The sequence below is a fragment of the Heliangelus exortis genome, chromosome 3, assembly GCF_036169615.1.
Source record: "Heliangelus exortis chromosome 3, bHelExo1.hap1, whole genome shotgun sequence".
Classification (NCBI taxonomy): domain Eukaryota; kingdom Metazoa; phylum Chordata; class Aves; order Apodiformes; family Trochilidae; genus Heliangelus; species Heliangelus exortis.
This window is the reverse complement of record NC_092424.1, coordinates 48,518,112-48,539,341: the sequence shown is the minus strand read 5'-3', so window position 1 is coordinate 48,539,341 and position 21,230 is coordinate 48,518,112. Positions and strand designations below refer to the sequence as shown.

The following is a 21,230-nucleotide window of genomic DNA, read 5'->3' as shown; positions in this document are numbered from 1 at the left end:
CAACTTCCAGAGTGAATACACCATTCTTCTCTAAAAAATATTTACCTTTTAAATGTCTTTATTCAACATGCATCAGCAGCTTCACTACTGTTAAAATCCTCCTTGCCATTTTTTTTTTCAATCCTGCTTAAAACTAAGCCAAGGGAATAGTTATGGCACACAACTGGCTCTGTTGATGGCACTGTTATTAGACAGCATCTCTCATAAGTCTACCACTGCATTAAAACAGACTGAAAGACCTTCCATGGCTTTCAGGATAAATTTAAGTAAACCCACATGTCAATGTTGAATGAGAGCTTTTCAGTAAGCAAAGGACTATTTCTCCTGTTTTCCACATAAATATTTTTTTTTCTTTTATAGTACAAAGGATTAAAAAAAAAAACAGGGACAAATTTGCATTTAAGATAATTTGAGATTTTTTTTTTCCTAATTTTGAACATTTAATGTCTGTAGTTATTTCTGCTAATTTCCAGTGGAATTAATGAGTTCTGTGATTGGAGAATTTAAAGTAATCTTTCGGGAGAAAAATCTCCTCATGTGCAGAGGTTGAACACCTAAATACTCAATAATTCTTAAGAAAATGAAATTTTTGAGGTGTGAGGTTATCAAAATACTAGGAGAAGCAGAGGATACACAAGAAATTTCAAAGCAACCATCAGGAAATTTCAACTACATGTTTTGAATATTTTTTTCCTGTAGCTGAAAGATTGCTTGGGTGCATGATTGTACTGTAGAACAAACAGCTGTTGGCTATTCTGCTCCAATGAAATTTCATTCCCCTTTCAGTGAGGATGGATTTGGCCAGTAAATTCACTTGCTCAAAATGGATGGGACCAAGGAGTCTATTGCTAGAATTCCATACTGCAGTTACAGGGATTCTCATGATACCACAGCTGTTGGTAAATCTGGGGAAACAACAGCTCCAGCTGCTGTAAGTCTCGCTCCCAGAAACATCACAAAGATCTTTCTTTTTATTTATAAATCTTTTCAGAAAGATGCCAAAAAAAAAAAAAAAAAAAAAAATATTCAATCATCACCTATAGATGCAGACAGCACATTATCTGATCCAAACACTTACCTGTCTGATGAAACTGTGAGCTTGTCTCTTGCTCGAAGGGGTAGCCGAGGGCAGAGTGCTGGGGCGAAGCGCCATTGAGCCGGGAGTCTGACTCAGGCTACATTAAAGACAATAATACACAAATTCAGACAAATTGTATCTACAGAATTTTAGTGTGGGCTTGCATACTGTCATCCTGCTCCTTTCGGGTTTTTATATGTGTTCTTTCTTTTTCGCTCTCTAACTACTACAAGTTGGCTAAGGTCTGTATGATTGTTAGGGGGACAGAAAAACCAAACCACTTGTTCAAAGAAAATTTGGAATTGAGTGTAACTCTTACAAGACCCCAGTTAGATAGATAAAAACATGTTCTACAGTGACCATGCACCACAGAAATGCCACAGTCTGCCAAGGCTCTTGGTACAACTATGCAGAAAGACTACACAGTGGTATTATTTGGACTGTAAACATAAGTATAGATGCACACACATACACATGGAGTCCCCCACACACATATCTAAAGTCCCCTAAGAAACTTTACTGCAGTGACAGATCATGCTTTGATACAACTGTTCAACAACGAAGCTTTGTGGAATTCCTTCTCAATGGAACCAAGTGAAGACACAAGATTCAGGAGAAATTTGTTAAAATCTAAAAAGGGGTAGCTAGCCATCACTTCTGCTGATGCTGCTTCTCATAATATGGCCGACACCAAATTGGAAGGAAAACAATATAGTGTGTAATCTTCAGAAAAGTGTGAGAAAGAAGCTATATACCTGAAATCTGTTTTGTAGACAAGCCTTTCTGGACTCTTAAATTCACCCAAGGAGTCAAACATGTAAGTTATATATTATGTTTAATTGTAACCATGTATGTGCCTGAGATTATGTAAAATGTAGATACATGGACACAAAATAAGAAAAGACCCGAAGACTTCTTCACTGTAACAACTCATATATAATGAAAGAGATCTTGTTCAGGCAATTTTAAAAAAATTTTTTCCTCCTTGTCTAAGAAATCATTTGAATAGGAGAGTAGTAATATAGTATTTGAGCTCCAGAAGTGATTGTGTTGAAAAAATCAGATGCACACAAAGCAGTATTTACATCTGAGGCAGTTACAGAGCCTTAACTGAAATGGTTGCCTCAGCATTTATCTTTTTGAGCACAAATCCTTAAATTGCCTCCAAACTGCTTAAAGACCATATTATTTCAATGAGTCTGTCAAAAACAGATACAGAAGTAAAAAATATAATTATTTTTAAGATCTTTTAGAAACTGAGACAGAGCAAGTACTCAGACCGGCTATGAGACTCGATGTGAAGAGGTAGCATACAGAATGGCAGTTCATTTGTGCTCAAGTTGGCTCCTTTGCAGCCCACTGCCTGAAGCACAACACTCAATTCTCTGAGACAACTTCCAGTTTAAAAAAAAAAATCTTCAACAAAACTGAAGATTGTTGAACAATAGAAAACACTTTTCTTCCATACACTGTGGTGAGAAATAGAAGGAAAATGTTCCCTTGAGCACTCAGCAAATCTTTTTTTCTCCTCCAATATTCATCTCTCTTTCAGCATGACAATACCAACCTCCAGCTTTGATTAAAAGAATATATCAAGAAATATTGTTCTGCATTTTGAAGACAAAGAAAGATGGAAATGTTTTCAAGCCAGCCAAGTATTTTGCCATCAAGACACTCCTATGAACAGTGAATGCCTACCAAGTAGCTAAGCAACTTGCTATTCAGCATCAGGGTTCAATCGAGGTACAGAGTATGGGTAAAATGAGTGAGGTAATTTAAATAGGCCAAGCTTGGGTTAATTAACCCCAGGTAATTCTCTATAGCCAGGAGACTCTGCTCAAGGACACTTCAGAGTTGTAATGGTAAAGAGATAAAGAAAACTCCCCCAGGGTTAGGACAAGGCTGAAGAGTGGCTGCTTGCTCAACCCACAAAGAGATGCACAGAGAGAATGTGAATCATGCAAAATGCAAACTTGCACTTGGACTGGATCTCTGTCCCTCGTTCAAGAAGTAACTGCAGAAAAATGGTGCATAGATGACTAAGGGTGGCTAAGGAAGGAATACTGGTGCTGGACTTGATACAAAACTGAACTGCAGTACAGCATCACCTAGATGGTGGCTAGATGGAGGCTAGATCAAGGATAGTGAGGCACTGCAAAGTCAAGATTAATTAGCCTAGAAAAAAGCTGCCTACAAACTTAAATGATGATTGATCTTAATGATGAGTTAGTAGTAAGGCTTATGTAGTACTACTTAGGAGCGGTATTGCAAATGACAAAAAAAAACCCAAACACCTGTAGAGCACAAGAACTCCAAGAGTGGATAAACATAGAGCAAACTAAACATACTTAGAATATTTTATTCTAATGTCTCACATTGGATTTAAAAAAAAAAAAAAAAAAGGTAAAAAAAAAAAAACTCAACACAAAATAACCACAAAAAGAAAACTGAACAAAACCCCCTCATTCCCTTCTAATCAGAGGAGAACATCTAATTTCATTCTCATTTAAACATACTGTTAAATTTTGCACTACATAGGTTCAAGTGATTGCAGTAATAAGAAAAGCCAAAAGCAACCAAAACCCTGCTCTTCCAAAATAAGGACAATTAAGCAGATGACAAGTGGGGTGTGGAGAAGAATGGGAAGGGTAGTATCATAAATGTCTTAGTATAATAATCAGATACAAAAAAAAGTTAAATGCAAAATAATTTAGGATACATTTGCAAGTTTTACTGGGACAAAGCCTGAGGAAAAACCTGTAGAAAATCATGTTCTTCTTGACCCCAGTTGTGTAACACCTACATAATCTGGTAACTTTCATCATCAGTCCCCTTCAGCCACCGTGAACTGCATTCCTTCTTATTCAAAACAACGTAGCAGGCAACCCTTAAGCCAGAAACGATAATAAAATAGATGAGAGTATATACCTGCTTCTTATTCCTGGATAATAAAAGCAGAGACTGAGCATGTACCTAGAGATGAGGAGGAAGTTTCCAACCCTGATTTCTGGGAATGTTCAAGCTTTTCTTTTTATGAAATAAAGATCCAAGGGGACATATGAATTATTCTCCAGCAAACTCTGAAATTGAGGGATTTTTCTGCATTATTGCCATTCTAAATTGTTTCAAAGGAAGGATTTATTTTAACCAGTTTTGATCTACAGTGTTTTATTTTGCTGTATCTCCTGCTGGTGCCTTTCCGAAAAAGGAACCTGAATTGGGCACTGGCTTAATGGAGAGAGAAGACACCTGTTCTTCTCTTGACTTCTGTTGCTTTTGGTAAAGAACAAAACAAAATGTGCCTCCCTGACTCCAACCTCTAATTGACAGAATACCTCAAAAAAGGCCAATTCCCTTTGCAGATACATTACAGATGTTTCTTTTTGTTCTAGACTTATTCTCCCACCCAAAAAAAAAAAGGAAACAAAGTCTCTAGTTCTCTTTTCAAAATGCTCCTGTTCTTCCAGTTGGAGAGGAGCTGCAGTTCCTCAGTCTCACCATATACCCATTGACAGATGTTAGCTCCTTTGAATTCCAGTATCAAATACAGTATGAAACCTCTGTTCAGTAGCTCAGAAGAGCAGAGAGAAATGCAAGTAGACTTTCAATGCCCTTCATAATATAGACTGACTTCTACTTTGTCCATGCGGTATCTTAAAGGGCTGAAGAAAGACAAGTGGAAAAGGATTATTATTATTTTTTCCCCCCTCTCTATTATTAACACATTGGTATCAAAGTTGTCACATGCCAGTTCTGTTTCACCTTGCTCTTTGGCACTACAATCAATCAAGTAGACAAAAATGACAACCTTGTATGACAGCTACCAATCCTTTGGGCTTGCTAAAATAAAAATAGTATGGTAACCTCAGAATTATGACCTGAATAGGCAACTGTTCAGTGAGGATGCAAGCATATTTTTGCTAAAGTTGCTCCCTAAAGAACGTGTTGGAATGTTCTCATCCTGATTAAACAGTGACTACAGGAAAGTTTCTAAATTCCATGAACGTTATACCTAAATATCTGTGTGTATACAGACTCATTCTGTATCTTGTAAATTAAAAAGTCCTAGGATTTCCAAATTCAGTGGCAAGTTACTAACCCAAACAACAGTCAGGAGACTGAGTGGAGAAGAGGAGCTGAAAGATTTGCTAGTGACAGAAGAGACAGAGATGGCAAAAAATGCCAGTCAAGGCAAAAAAAAACCAACAAAACAAAACAAAACCAAAACCAAACAAAAAAACCCCGCTGTAATACCTTTAATACCAGTAATTATTATTACAGGAATTACAGAGTTGTTAAATACTTTCACACTTGGGCTTATGAGAATCTTCCAGGCAAATCATCTCATCACTGAGAAAAGGTATTCCTCATTCTTTGACTAGGTGACTGAAAAATAAACATGTTGAAAAAAGGCTTTTTTGGAAATGCAATAGGGCAGTAACAGGATTCAGTGCTGCTTCATAATTCTATTAATGTCAAAATAAAGAAGTTCTAGAGAAGATACTGAAAAATTAAGTTATTTATAGTTTTTGAACCATCTTCATGGGAGTAGTTTCAGCAGCCTTGGAGAGAGCCTGCAAAAAACCTCACTGGTGGCTGGTCAAAAAACCCCATTAAATAGTGTAAGGATATGTTTACAAAGGCATATTGGAAAGTAACCTATATATTATAAATGCACTAATGCAGACCTTCTCATAAACCTGACTTTTTCCCAGCCCCTCCAATAAAAAACAGAGAAACAGCAACAGCTTCAGAAAAGACATTTGGAACAATCTGAATCACAGCATGACTGCCAGAGGTCAGAAACAAGAGCAACAGTGTATAGTCAAGGAGGTGTAAACAATCAGAAATGTTGGAAAGAAGTCAACTCAGTGCTGCCCTACCCTGTCAGAAACCACAAGCTGTAGAATGCAGAGGCAGAACTTGTAAGAAACTGCTGTCCCTTAGCTTGCCCACTATATCACAACACACATGTATACCCTGAAAGTCTTACTAAGAATGTTTTAAGGATACTGAAAAGATTACAAAGTTATAAGCTTACCCACAGCTAAACTAGGAAAAAGGAAAATTTAAAGCTGTGATTGACTATGAGTTTGCCAGAACTTGTGTTTCTATTCTACAGCTGTTTCTTGGCAGATTTTAAACCCTTCTCTGAAACAGCTAATATTGGCCACAGTTCTCAAGATACATCATGAATGATTGTTAGCAGTTGCATGGGTTGTTATCTTCCCTGTTAAATATTTAAGCTTCTCAAACGGTGATTAAAGATGCTAGAATGTTAGTAACAACCACAAAAATACTCTCCTAGAGGGGCAGGGAAGCCAATGGAACAAACAGATGGATCAGTGCTATTCAGTCAACACTGCCTAGAAAAATGACAAAGTCAGCCAGCGAAACAAACAAAAAATTATCTTTAGCTCTGTAGTGAAAACATCATCTACAGAAGGAGCTTATGCCATTCTGATATTTGGTTAATGCAGTCAATCAACATTTCTTCCCCCAGAAAATAAACCACACAATCTGTCTACTGACATGTGCTAAAAGGCTCTTGCCTTCAATATTTATTCATGTGAAGATCATTTTGCTCTAGGTTATTGAGCTAAATATGCCACTCAGGAAAACTCATTTTTTAATGGAATTAATTGCTCCTTTGCATGTTAAGACATATTTGTGGCCATCTGTCTTTGGGATGCTAGGAAAGATTTTGGTGACTAACTGTGGCAACAAATAAATTATTTAAGGAAAGATGGGAAAACTGAAGTCGAAAACAGGTTGTGACTGGCATTGCTACTTGGAAAAGGGTATATCATTTCTACCCCCTGCCTTTTTAATTAATGAAAAACTGCTGCGCTTGGGTAATTCTCAATGTTTCATAAGTTACCTTGATCACCACTTGCGCTCATTTCACTTTCACCATGACTTATAACAGAGGGCAGGAAAAAAACCCACCTCTCTTCCATCTTTGAAAAGATTGAATGCATCAGGCCAAGCTAGTGTGGTGAAAATACCTACAGTTAAATTCCAGTTTATTGTTTCAACAAGAAATCCATCATACAAAACCAACACAGGAGAATGACAGTGGACATCTACCTGCTCAAGTAGCTGTCGTAGTCGGTGAAGCTGAGACTCCAGTTGTTTATTGTGATCTTCCAATATCTGCATCCTTGCTTCCAAGCGACCTTTATGTTGCCTCAGGAGTTTAGCTTCAGCTATGAGCTCAGCATCTTCCGAACCGTGCTGAGGTGACACAATGGAGTCAGGAGGTGATGCCAGGGGGTTTATTCCTCTCCGAAGATGTTGCTCCTTTAGCTGCTCGTATTCTATCTGCAGACTCCTGGTAAGTTGCAAAGAGGAGAACGATGACTTAAGCAAACGATAAAAAGATTTCTTAGATTAACTGTTACAGTCACCTGCAACTACAGACAAGTAGCTCATGCAAAGGTAATGTCTTGACTTGCAGTTAATGAAAAAAGCCCTAGACAATGAAGTAGAGGTAAAACTAAGGTATTTAGTTGCAGAGCCATCCTCTTCTACCTAGAAGTCATGCCACATGTAACACATGCCTTGATTTTTTTTTTTAATTTTTTTTTTTACTAAAATCTTCTGTTTTACTAAAATGACTCCTAGGTACATCTCTTTTCATCTCTAACTATTATTCATACTACTTGCATGCTCCAAACAACAAAGAGGTGACAATTCAGACACCAGTAAAGATGATCACGAGACCTTTGCTCTAACTCGAGGTCAGCAATGATGCGCTCCAACTCTCCTCGCTCTTCCTTTTCCACGGACTTGAGGATCTGAGCAGGACTCTGTGGCTGACTCACAGGTGACTCTCCTCCCAGTGTCTGACAATACTGCTGAATCAGGGCATGCTCATCCTCTCTAGAACAATAAAACAACACAGATAAAGACAGAGCAATAACACCTTTATTATAGAAGCAAAGATCTTTGTCAGGCTGAGGGCTTTTGTTTGCTTATTTGTCAAAAAGGACCCTGAGCAGGAAACAAGCCTGCAAGAATCTAGTACATAAGGGTCAGTTGTGTGTATCAGAAAATGGTATCAAAATTTTTTAGTTGTTTCTAAAAAATTATACTGCAGGAAAGCACATAAACAAGCAGCTCACAGGGAAAAGAAGATTGATCAATAGCAGTGTAAAAGATGAGTTTACTTTAATCTACACAATAAAGAAAAAATGCTGCTGGTGTTTCAAAAAGAAATAGCAAAAGCAACAATCTGAGATAACATAAGCCAAAAATGACTGATTTGAAATGCCTTAAAAATAAATAAAACCAAGCAAGATATCTGGTATTTCACTTTTTTTTTCTTTCTTTCTTTTTTTTTTTTGACCATAAACAGATAATTTTGGTGCGCCCAATGTCACTATTAAAATTAGAGAGAAAAAAATCCACACAGTATTCTCCAAGAGCAATGAATCATCAAGTAGCTAGCTAATGTTTTGTACTGCACAAAGAGACTGACAATGTTGCAAAAATGCTATAGGTTTTGAATTAGCATTTTATTTCCAGGGTTTTTTTTTTGGTTATTTTTTTTTTTTGGTTTTGTTTTGGTTTTTTGTTTTGTTTTTTTTTTTATATACAAATGCACTACCTTGAAACTCTCCCAGGGTAGGAAATATCCTCCTCCTCACAGACATAAGAATAGAAAGAAAATGTCCTCTTTCTGACTTGCATAGAAATTACTTTCTGGTAAGGACACACTGAAGTCCTGATACTTTGAATTATGCTAGAAGGTCCAAATCAGGTGGGATTTTTATAGGTGTGCTTTTCTTCCCCAGTTGTTGGCCTTTATGCATACTAAAGTCAGATGGATAGAAAGTGAAGCATACTGTGTCCAAAGAAAAGTTTACGTGCTTGCTTGCTCAAGGAAAATAAATCATCAGCAGAGAAACACATAGTATTCATATTTTTAAGAGAGAAATTGCTACAGCAGTATGAATGCTGAAGAAAACCCTCCTTAAATTCTCTTCTTTACTTGGCTATACAACAGAGACTGCATACCTTATGAGCAAATGTCCCTACAAACATTATCCTAAAGATCTGCAATGAAGGCAAAGTCAGCAGCAGAGGGAACATATGAGCAGTATACATACACTTATGCAGATATCATTAAGAAAAGAGGCTTTTTCATATAAATTTTTTTCTTGTGCTGACCTTTTTCCTACTAATGTTGTAAAGAAGCTATGAATTCTGCTATGACGAAGAAAAGAACCCTCAAGGACTGCCTTTGAAAGCAAATACAAAGAATAGAAAGTTCATTATTTAAAGTATTTATTTTCCAAGTAAAAGTGTAATGGACCTTTTCAGAAGGCTTTTTAAAATTTTCTGTCAGTCAATTAAACAACTTCGATCACAAAAGATCCAAATGTACAGCCTCATTTTAATGAATAGTAAAGCCAGTTATTTAAAAATTTACAGCCTGGAAGAAACGTGTGTGGTGACAAAATATCTATACATAAATGTATACAACAAATAAAACACAACAGGTATTATACAGGCCCACATATGGATTGGGGGTTTTATAAAAAATACATTCAAACCCCTTGGTAACAGGAGAAAATGCCTTTGACTGGTACAAACAAGAGCTTTAAACATACTGTTTGTGTAATAGAAGAACCTATTTTATCCTGCTAAACTTAGACTTTGGGGCATCTCAGTACATCCATACACATTTTAAAAAATCCAACTCTTAGCAAGCCAAAATACTACATTCTGATTCCTGGTGTCTCTTTTTTAGAAAAGCAGTTCTGTCAGTCAGTGATTTATTTCTTTGTAATACTGTTTAAGAAAAACTTTTCCCTGGAGACTAATCTTGTGGTAGAACATCACTGAACTATTTCTTCTAAAGAATAACTATTCACTATCTACTCAAAGCTATCATGAGGTCTGCAGCTTTCTGACTTGTCAATGAGATATGAACACTTGACTATTACAATCGAACAAACACGCATCAGGTAGAACTAAACATTAAAAAGTAAAACAAAATATAGCCTATAATAGCTCTGTCCACTTTTAAAGTTCATGGCAGTCTATTCTATGTAAGTTCATTTATGACATAAAGGTTGAAAACTGTCAGGTGTGCAGAGATCCTGCCACAGAGCTCTGATCACATAACACTTTCCTTCATCCTGTCTTTTGTTATTAACTACTGGTTTGCAGGATGTTATATAAAAACTGAAAAAGAAACCTACTTAGCAAGTCCTTCCAGTTTTAACAATGAGCTGAAAAGTTTAAAGGAAATAATATATATTCACTTCTTATCTGTCTTGGATGTAGTCAGTAGTATAGTCACAAGAAGAATTCAGCTCATGAGTAGTATACTAATAATCTTCCCATGTAAATGGAATAAATCTAATGAATTTTTCATTCAATACAGATTTATAATTAACATATAATTAGGGTTGTATGTGCATGTAAGTCTCTCTCAAAAAAAACCGCACAGAAAATCTGACAGTGTTAGCTAAAAAAGAAACAGAACAGTGCTGCCTTTTTTCCTTGCCTACAGAAAAAGCCTCTGCCTGCCTGCTCTTCTCTACCACTTGAGTGATCTCCGAGAAACTCATAATCACTTCCTTTGTTATTTTGCATTAGTGTAGCTAAAACTAAACTAACATCTAGTACAGTTAATGGAATCTGGATCAGGTCCTGATATGATAATGAAAACCACATGATACCTCTTAATTCTTTAATTATCTTGATAAAAAGCCCTATCCCTTAGAACTAATTATTTGACAAGTGATATAATCACTTTTGGGGCTTCAAACTCTGTGGTACATAGCAGGGCTTCTACAGCACTGCAAACTGTGCAGAATCTCCTCACTGTGACCAAAATGGCTTCACTAAGGCAGAAAGTCCTAGAGATTCAATGCCACATCTTGAGGGAGCACAGAAACAGAGTGTTAAAGCATACTGAAGAGAGAGAACACAGTTTATCAGTCAGGTTCAAAAAAAAATGTGTGTATATTAATTAAAAAGATACAGTGTAAGTACACATAAAGCCTTTGTGCGAGGATGTTAATGTTGTCAGAAAGGTTCATGTGATCAAGTAGTTTAGTCTGGTTACTTTAATTAGGCATCAAAAGATGCTGTCTACCTTTTAAGATGATGAATTAGTTTGTTATCGTCCAGGTAGGTCATCTAGATGGATTTTTTGTTGTTGGGTTTTTTTTTGTTTTGTTTTGTTTTGTTTTTTAACAGGGCTCTGTAGAGCCAGATTTATTACATTTATTTGACTTCATTAAATCTGAGATTTCATTAGGTGTAACCTCATTTTTTAATGAAACTTATAAACCCCTAAAGAAGTTTACACAGTAAACGCTTGGATATTATTGCCTGTATTGCGGTCCAGTAGATCAGACAGACACAGGTAAATACAGATTATTTTAAATTTTGGACTCACAGCTATTCAGTCCAGAGAAAAATGCCATTTCCCTCCACTCCCACTGCTCTAGAGTCTCAGTAGCTATACATCACAAACTGTGAATACTGACTTGTCTCTTTTGTAGCCATCACACCTTGAAACTGACAGTAGACCTTTCCATATGCTGGAGGAAGTGCCTGATAAAAGCAGTTTTATGAAGTGTATTTTTACCACGCATTCTATCTCTGGTCTGTCTTGCAAAATCACTAGTTCAAGAACCTTGAACAACAAACCTCAACAACCTCATGACTGTAACTAATACAGATTCATTAATAGCACAGGAGTCCCAGGGCAGGGCTTCCCAATGACCTTCAGCATTAGGAAGTGACATGTGCTTTACACAACAAAAACCACTTTCATTTTGAGAATCCAGGACTCAGTTCTGCAGAACTGGTTGCACACGGCAATCAGCAACCAAAATCAAAGCAAAGCATCAGAATAATATCCCTATCCTTTCAGGTTATTCTCCTAAAGGCTCTGTGTGCTTTCAGAAAAAACCTAGAAGTACACAAAGCTCTTCAACAGAAGAGATGGTTGCTCCTTTTCAGCATTCCAGTGTAGTAGAAAGTAGTAAAGTAGTAAAACAATGGTATCCCAGGAGGTCAGAGTTGAAAAAAGTATATCTCAAAGGAAAAGAACACCTCTATCAAGGAAACCCGGGGAAAATGACTTCTGAAATACCCTATGCTCTTTGTGTATATATATTTTCAAGAAGTATATTAAAAAACATGAATCATGCATTATTGCAAGAGGTAAATAATGTTGCATGTAACCTCCCTTGTATCAAGACTACACTATGGAAAGGAAAAATTCAGATTTCCTGACATTTACTTTTCATCAGTGTACTATTTGATCTGAATAAGAAAACAGATTGCTAAATTAGATTTCAGATAGTAAGTTGTGTCTATTTGTAATTCTTCATTGATCATTTTCATTTTTACTGTGGCTCCCATACAAAGTGCCATGCATTCTTGTTCAAATAAAGTGTACCTTGACCTACTGATGCTACGAAATATATAGCTATAAGGTTAAAAAAGGTACTCCAAAAATGCTATGTCTGTAAATTCCATCTACTTCCCTGTATCTTATCATGATTTGGAATTAAATTTTCACTGTGAGAAGATGACTTTTAATCACATACATCATGTCAAAGTGTTCAGGTACTATATACTGAGGCTCCAGTTTGACTTAGGACACACTGAGTATCAGTACCAGTACAGCTGACCTTCACTACCTGTTTCTACTCCTGCACCTGACTGCACAGTGCCTCAACAAATAAAATGTCATGTGTGTTCCAACTGTGCCTTAAATTGAAATGAGAATATTAGTGAGTTTGTTAAGAAGATGGACATACTAGAGCAGAAACTATGACTTTTGTTTGGTATCTATAAATATTTTTCCAATTAAAAGAAATGTGGTTTAATAGAACTCAGATACCCTTAGGGAAAAGGAGAGTTAAAAAAGTTTTGTTAGGGAGACAGAGGAAATCACAATGGCATTCAAGACAACAGGGTAATTAAAAACCAAGACGTTTCTTTGAAAAATGTTTCCTTAACCAACTGGCATATTGCAGAACATCCAGCAGAAAAGCTCATGTTTTACTGATGGCAGATCTGCAAGTGTCACTGAAATGTATAAGACTTCCTACCCATACTCTTCAGAGCATCAAGTGTGTTAACCTTATTACTGATTACCTTGTTAACCTAATAAGGAGTAACTTTCCAAAATTAATTGAACTTATGCTTCTGTTATATGTTCACAGGAAATTGAAGGACACCTGAGGATCAATAAAAATAAAATCACAGAACTACAGTTATGAGAAGGAAAGAGTTTTTCCTCCACACTGAAAATTTTCTCCTGAAGGTACAAAAGCATACCATATGAAAATGGCATTTCACTCAGATGAGCTTAGAGGAGGTGCATCTTAGATGAAAAATTGTGCATCCAAATTTCAGATTTCTCCTTTATTCAGTCAATATAGAATTATTACACCGTGCTCTTTTTAACTACATTTAAACAGTAAGAATGGAGCTGAATATAATCCTGAATTGCCAGTGTTCCAGCTGTAGGAGGTTTATGATCCAAACTTGGATCCATAGGTCTTCATGGTTTCTTCATAGCTCTATAATAGTTTAAGTCTGAACTTTAAACCACAGTTCTTCAGAGTTTTGTGAGTAATTCAATACTTTAGTACGTGCCTTAATATTTTCTTTGTGTAACAGTCCTCTTGAAAACAGGACTGAGAACCAAATTCAGAACATGGTACAGAAGTTCATCAAACTTCTTTTTCTTTAAATAAAGGTAATCTTTAGAGGGGAGAAGGGAAAGGACACTAAAATAAACAACTAAATTGTCAGTACAAGTTAAGCATACACATCCCCTTTTGCCACTGGGATGGACAGTTGTTTTGTGTTGCAAATGAGTAGACTCATGTGCAAAATAAGTGACTCAGTCAAGTGTATGAGCATTTAGCTCCTTTCAATTTTTGCCCAATGACAGTATGTTTCTGTCAGTATGTTTGCTCTGTTTTGTTGGGGGTTTTTTTGGAAGGGAAATCAAAGGGGAATAGTTTGGCTACATTTCTGTCTTTGGTGAGCCTATCAATGACAGAAATACATAAAAACTGTTACACATGAAAAAAGTTGTAAGCACGAAAGAGGAAACATTCAAAGATGATTACTAGTGTTTCTCTGAAGAAAAATATTTTGAATCTCAAATTGCTAGTACATTCACAGCTAGAATAATGTCATGACTAGATTTTAAAACGCTAAGTGAAAGCATTACTGAGCACAATGGGATTTTGTAACTAAAGCTGAACAACAACAATTTCCATTTCAGCAAAAGCTAATGACATTCATTAATAACTTAAAAGAGTCAGAGTCCTACATGGATTTAATTAATAGAACTGACGCAGGTTAAAACATTCATATCTTTTTTACATTTTAAAAATATTTAATACATAAGAAATTCAAGGGGTTCTGTGCTTTCCAGGTTCCACGATACATTTTAATGAGATTTTTGCAACAGAACTGACACATCCTTTGAAAATGTCATTGGTAAAATTAATGTGGGACTATGTTTATATTCCCAAGTAATAACAGATGGATCAGCAGCTGGCAAACTGAAATTTAAGAAAGTAGCAGCAATGGTGTTCTGGCTCTGCATAACCTTCAATCTAGATATTTTTTTTGGTGGTGGTTTTTTTTTGTTTGTTTCTTTTTTCCCCAGCAAGAAAAAAGTTAGCACAAACTATTGACCTGCTCCATTGCCCACTTTAACATCGAAGGATTTCTTTTCATATATACTACAATAAAAGCAGAAAAGGAATACAAAATAGAACCTACAGAGCTGTGACTTTTTTTGCAGTTGTATGAAATACCATCACTTTTCAAGTGTAATGTCTAGGAAACGTAGATCCCTTACATCATCAAATGAACATCACCAATTTCTACAACTGGTGCTTTAATGAGTCAGGCAGGCATCCTTGGCATCACTTACTAGTTACATTCAGTGGGACTAATTCCTGTGTTACAATTTACAAAGATTACACCATGTAGCTACAGCAAAATTCCTTGTGACCTTAACAAGTACAAGTTACTTACACACTTCCTGTGGTGGAGCTGCTGTCTGTGAGGAAGGAGCCATTGGTCCTCTCCATCTGCGCGAGCCTGAAAGGCACGGAAAGACCACGGCTTTCAGAGAACATACTCACAATTCATACAGAGGCAACATGGAGATCAAGTCTACTTAGGAACAGCTCAGATGTGGCAGTCTTGGTATAAATGAATAGGAATCAACTCCTAAGACTTTGTGACAAAACCCTAGAATTTAGAGGAGTTCTATGAAAAACTTTTGCTATGAATAACTAATTCTACTTGCCAAAGAGAAAAGAACAAGTATATTTTCTCCAGTATAATTATTACCACAATTCCCACAGTAAAATGAAAGATGTTTTTTCACAGATGGTTTTCTTTTTTTTTTTTCTTTTTATTTTCTTATAAAGCTGGACAAGCAAAAGAAGATGAATAATTTTAAAATATAGCACATGCAACATCTGAAATGACACTTGACAAATAAGGTGGACATACACACTGGACATACAAGTCCTGGAAAGCAACACAAAATCCAGTGTAATTACAGTGAGTCATAGCCTATGGTTCCTCACTTTGGAAGGAATTAATCTAAAAGGACTGGATTATTTTACTGCATCTATAAGGCCATGCAGCTCTTTAAAATCACAGCAGAAATTTTGTGTCAATCAATTTTCTAGGAAAGATACACTTTAAGCACATAAGATATATACATAAAAGTCTAGGAAAACTCAGTGCTGTGTGCATATATTGTACTGCACCAAATATGGGGGTTTCTTTTCAATGTATTTTAATTTCAAATAGCTTTTTGCCAGTGTGTTATGCATTAGTATAGACATTTTCAAACTTCATTTTGAAAGCAGTGAAAAAGGCTCTAAAGTAGGGACTCCAGTGTCATTAGCACAGAGCAAGCTTGCCCATCTGTATATTTGTTAATATTCCTCAGGGTTGAAGGAAGGAGGACAAATGAAAGCACACAGAGGATGCAGTTTTCTTGATCGCCTTGTGACACTATGGCTGGAGAGAGATGTTGTGCTCCAACACCTCCCCATAAGGGAAGAACAAGATCCTAAGTGGCTCTAATCATCTCTGAGCCAGGGCATTTCAAACAGATCTATTCCACAGTAACATGCTCACAAGTCACCTTTGCAATGCTGGTTCAGCATTAAGTCTTTGATGAAACATAATTGTCTAAATTAATCTCCGTAGCTCCGTTGTCATACAGGGAAATGGTACAAACCCCAGCATTTTTCAGAGAGGAAACCCTGCCCTGAATCTCTTAGCAACCAACAGATATCCCAACTTAGAAATGGGGATTCTGCCATCATCATGGTTTTGACCTCCATCATTTAGTGAGGATTTGCTTGGAATAGGATGTGGAAACAGGAAATAGCCCTGATCAGGGAGCAGAGGAAGATAAAGCACTGTAGATTTGCAAAGAGCCCTCTTCAAGGCAGCATAGAATCTGAGAGCTGAGATAGGGAATTAGAACCAACTCAGAGGTGACACAGCACAACAGAATGGGGAAACAGTACTTGATTACAGGTAGGGGACTTTGCTGACAGAAAACTGAGGCTTGAATGTTCTTCAATCAGTGACAATATTTTAAGGTCTAATATACTGTTTCTGCAGGCCACAGTCTAGGGAAGCCTTGATAATATTTCTTAAGAGAAGCTTACCTGAAAACATCAGGACAATAATAATTATTTACTAGTTTATATGGGAAATACGCATAATGATGGATCCAACTAGAAAGCACAGAATTAGTTATATGAAAGCTAGAGAATTAGGTCTCCCATTTTTATAGATTTTTATTACTAGTGGAAAAAATATCTTAAAATATTTTAGATGTTACTTATATAGTAATTAATATTTTTTTAAGTTTGTCATTTTGCTAACCTACATCTGCTTTGTATCCTGATAGAGCCCTGACCAGTGCATGGTCCACCTTCAGTAAATCAAATCCAGAGCAGAACTGGTAAAAACTGAGGGGAGGATAGGGAAAACAGGTATCACACCTAGGATCCTTCATGTGAGTCCAGAGTTCAAGCTTCATGTGGGCACAGAAAGCCACAGTATTGTGGCACCAGAGGATGAAAAAGGGGCATAGGGAGACATGAAACTCTTGCACCTTCCTAGAGAAGTCCAATTTATTTGCTCCATGGATTTTAATTGATTACAACATGGCCTAAGATATAGATCCGAAGAAATGCTTTGTGATTCATTTGAATTACAGATGACAAAGAATCGAAAAGCACTATAATGTTGCCTTTGACAAAGTACTGTGCTACTAATGAAGGGTGAAAATATTCATTGTCGGGGAAAAAAAAATTTGAGGCTGATAGTAAGTAGTCACTCAGTATTAGTCTGCCCTATTTTTCCCCTGCTGCAAAGACTTTGTGTATTTAACAAACAGCTTTGATGCTTTCTTATGGTTCCCACAAATGCAATTCAGTTAAATTACACATAGGCTCTGAATATTTGTTCAAAAACCTGAAAAAGTTATCATTTCTAAGTTGTGGAGATCAGATACAACAATAAAATCGTTTTGCGCAAAGCAAACCCAAGTCAGTTTGCACATTAGTATGGATCAATTTCTCTGTTTCCTAAAAGTAGGGTGGTGTTACTTTTTTTGAGAGGGCACCTCTGATTAGCTCTTAACCTACTCTGAATGTACAGAGTTCAACAAAACACAGAAGCACCAAGATAGACTTGGCATAAAAGATACTTTATAATGACAAGACTAAGGTGACCCCATAAAAACTAGAATATACAACATCTGTAATTATTATATGCTATACTAGAAGTCAATAGTAATGGATGCTGTCAGCCTATTATAGAAGAAAATTATAACCTGGGCCTAAAATCCTACAGTGAAAAATTATATATCCAATGAGTTCAGTATATTTCAAAGGTTAAAAATGAATAAACAAAAGAAAATGAGCACATTTTAGAATAACACACAGTAATTCTGCAAGAGTTTTCATTCTGTGTGCCAACAATAGATTTAATGCATTTATTTTACATTTAATATGACTGTATTCAGAAGCTGGTGATTTAGAAACGCTTGACATACCTCTGAGTACAAAGAATTGTATCTTTTTAATAAATAATGTCTAGCCAGTAGAGTATATTAAAATCTGCAGGAATTAATCACAAAATGCAGTGTACTGCTGAGAAACTGTGCATGTCTTACCTAGTAGCATACTGCTCTATCCTGGAGTGTGTGTCATCATGAAACAGCTGTGGAGACTGGGAAGGACTTGATTAAAAAAAAAATAAAAAAAATTAGTGGTGTCTAAAGCAATTAATGATATAAACATTATTTTTAAAGTTAGACTGATGAAAAATAAGTGCACAATATTGTTCAGGGGTTTATTGCTTTGGGTCAGGCATGCCCTGTAGCTCATGCCCATCAGATTAGCAACATCTGACTTAAAGAAACCAACTGGTATACTAAGCTTTCCAGACAAAGGGGTTCTGTATACTCACTCATATTGCTCTGGCCACATACTGATGAGAGTGATAGGACTGTAAGGAAAAAAAATAAAAAAGAGGAGAAAAAATAAAGAAACTGTGAAACAAACACTTCAGTGGCATTTAAGCCATCAGTGGCAAACACTTCAGTGGCATTTCACATGAGAAAGCTTGAGAAATATATTTTAACCAGCAACCCACCCAGATTGTTTGAATCAGCAACTATTGATGCAGAGAGGAGACCGCAGCAGATACTGCCATGAATCATGAAGAGACAGCAGACCGACTTCATTTTGTTAAATTAAAAATAAATTTGTTAAAAAATACCAAATCAGTGCTATTGATTGAACTGCAGTTTGTAAACCATTATCAGCTCATTTAAATTCTGCTCAAGTACTGGACTTTCCTTTAAAACTAACTAAAAAATAGAGCTACAAAAACATATTGGAGGAAAACTCCCATGGCCACCAGCAAAAAACCCTCAATAAACCAAAGTTATCAATGCTTATTCTCCTGCTGCATAAAAACAAACAAAAGTAAACTCATGTTGTACATATTTTACTGCATTCTGACACTTGAGTAACTATTTAGGTTTTTAATTTATTTTTTACTTAAGAGAATGTATTACTGCATTTTAACACCTGGAGGGGACACCAACAGTTCTCTTAGTACAATTCTGCCAATTTATGTCTGTATTTTCCACATAACTGGACCAATAGTTGCATCCTGACCTGTGATCGTAGTTTTGACATTCCAGTTCCTGGTGCCAGTGGCAATCTTTTACTACATTACAGCTTTCTGGTGTTGGTGGCAACTGAAGTGAATAAGATTTTAAAGATTTGCTGCTTTCTTAGAAGCCAGGCCATCAATAATGCCTCAATAAATGGCTTATTTCCTCCCTTCTCTCAAATCACTAGAGAGCAGGGTTTGTTTGCTTATTGGAAATCAAATGCACAGTCCTTTGGTCATGAAAACAGAACGTGGACAATGGCACTGGGCTGTCACATGCAAGCAGAGTACTTGAAGCTTTGTATTTGTTGCTGCTAGCTCAGCAGTTCTGTGTTCAGACAACACAGTAGGTACTGCAGACCCCAAGAGTTCAAGAGAGTCAATCCATGTAACTACTTCTAGAACCCTGTTGACACACCTTAATTTTGCTCTTTTAAGAGTGAATTTTGCTGACAACTAGCAAGTAAGTAAATAAAGTGGAATATTTTAAATAAAGTGGAATATTTTAAATAAAGTGGAATATTTCTGCTGGCACCATAAGCAATACTGTGGAGAGACACTGGGAGTGCTCTCTTCTGTTAGGTCACCTATATTTCTGAAGGCTGCAGGAACCTGATTAGCTTGGAGATTCTTACTCCAGGGACTTTGAGACAACCAAGTAGGTACTGCAGTTCCAAAAGCCCAGTCTCCCCAAAGCTACAAAAGTAGCTGCAAAACAGCCATTCAACTCCCTCCAACATTATCTCCTAAAGTCCATGACTTCACAAGAAAATGCTTTAAAAAAATTAAAGTATAAGGTATGTCACTTTTTTTCCCCAAACCAGGCAAGACCTGCAAATAACGTGAAACAGTTCATAGAAAATAATACAGCTCAAGGCTCCACAACTGCTGGGAATTATTTTTCAGGTTTCACTATTTTGTTTATATAGTTTAGGCCAGTGACACCAGGAAGAATTGTTCTCTAACCAAACTTACGTCTCCAGGTTGTCACCCTCCAACACTGTTTGCACAGGTAGGTAGCCAAGTCGGGGATGCTTTGCAAAATACTTCTTTGACCGGAACTTATTCTTCAGCACCTTCGTGAAGTCCCGTACATCTTCCCCAGATGTTGTCTTAAAAAGTTACAAGAATTTAAATTAAACATTGCTACACAGCATTGAGATTGCTATGATTTTACTGTCCTGTAACTCAAAAATATTAATGATGTTAAAATGGTCTTTTTAGCATCTCAAAATATGGTACCATAATAACAGTAACACATCTACAAGCACAACTAAATTTCAGGAAAAAGAAAAAGACAAATCAAGTTTGACAGATTTAAGGAGCTATTCTCAGCGACTGAAAGAAATCTTGACAGTGTTCTCATACACATGAAACTTGTGACTCACCCCACAGGCAGAAAAACCTTGTAATGATTCTGCTGAAAAAGTAGAGCTATTTGCAATAACTTTGGTTAAAAAAACCACCACCTACAACAACAACAAAAAAAAAACACCAACCCCCCCCCAAAAAAACCCCCCAAAAAACCACCTGACACAGCCATTAATAATCACAAAGTGCCACAAAATACTCACTGCCTCCCATTCTGTTCTACTGTTTTCTATTTGGAAAACTTTACCACAAGATGGGAGTAATGCATGGTAAACCATTCCCTGCTGCAATGGCAAGCTTTTCCATAAGCATTTTGTCAAGTTATCTGATCTCTTTCTACAGGTTTCTGCCACTACCTGTATCATTCCAGGGTCAAAAAAATGTACAGATGAAGTGAGAGCCATTGTACAGGCACAGTCAGGGTCAGTTTTGATAAAAACAATTAATGCCTGAAATAACATACAGACTGTTTGAGCTGCCTCTTTACTACTGCAGGAGCAGACTAGTACGAAAATTAGTCACAAGATTCTTCAAGTCTAAATTT

The 21,230-nt window shown here is 36.5% G+C and overlaps 1 protein-coding gene across 6 annotated transcripts in view; it reads right to left on the bottom strand.

The window, feature by feature from the left end:
- Positions 1-21,230, bottom strand: part of UTRN (utrophin) — a 345,394-nt gene that overhangs the window by 6,951 nt on the left and 317,213 nt on the right. For all 6 annotated transcript variants that reach the window (XM_071740500.1, XM_071740501.1, XM_071740499.1 and 3 more), the window contains 7 exons: positions 20,291-20,427; positions 18,602-18,640; positions 18,306-18,371; positions 15,122-15,187; positions 7,805-7,963; positions 7,169-7,412; positions 1,079-1,175 (listed from right to left, as the gene is read on the bottom strand). In XM_071740500.1, coding sequence (XP_071596601.1) covers positions 1,079-1,175; positions 7,169-7,412; positions 7,805-7,963; positions 15,122-15,187; positions 18,306-18,371; positions 18,602-18,640; positions 20,291-20,427 — 808 coding nt within the window. The remainder of the gene's footprint in view (positions 1-1,078; positions 1,176-7,168; positions 7,413-7,804; positions 7,964-15,121; positions 15,188-18,305; positions 18,372-18,601; positions 18,641-20,290; positions 20,428-21,230) is intronic.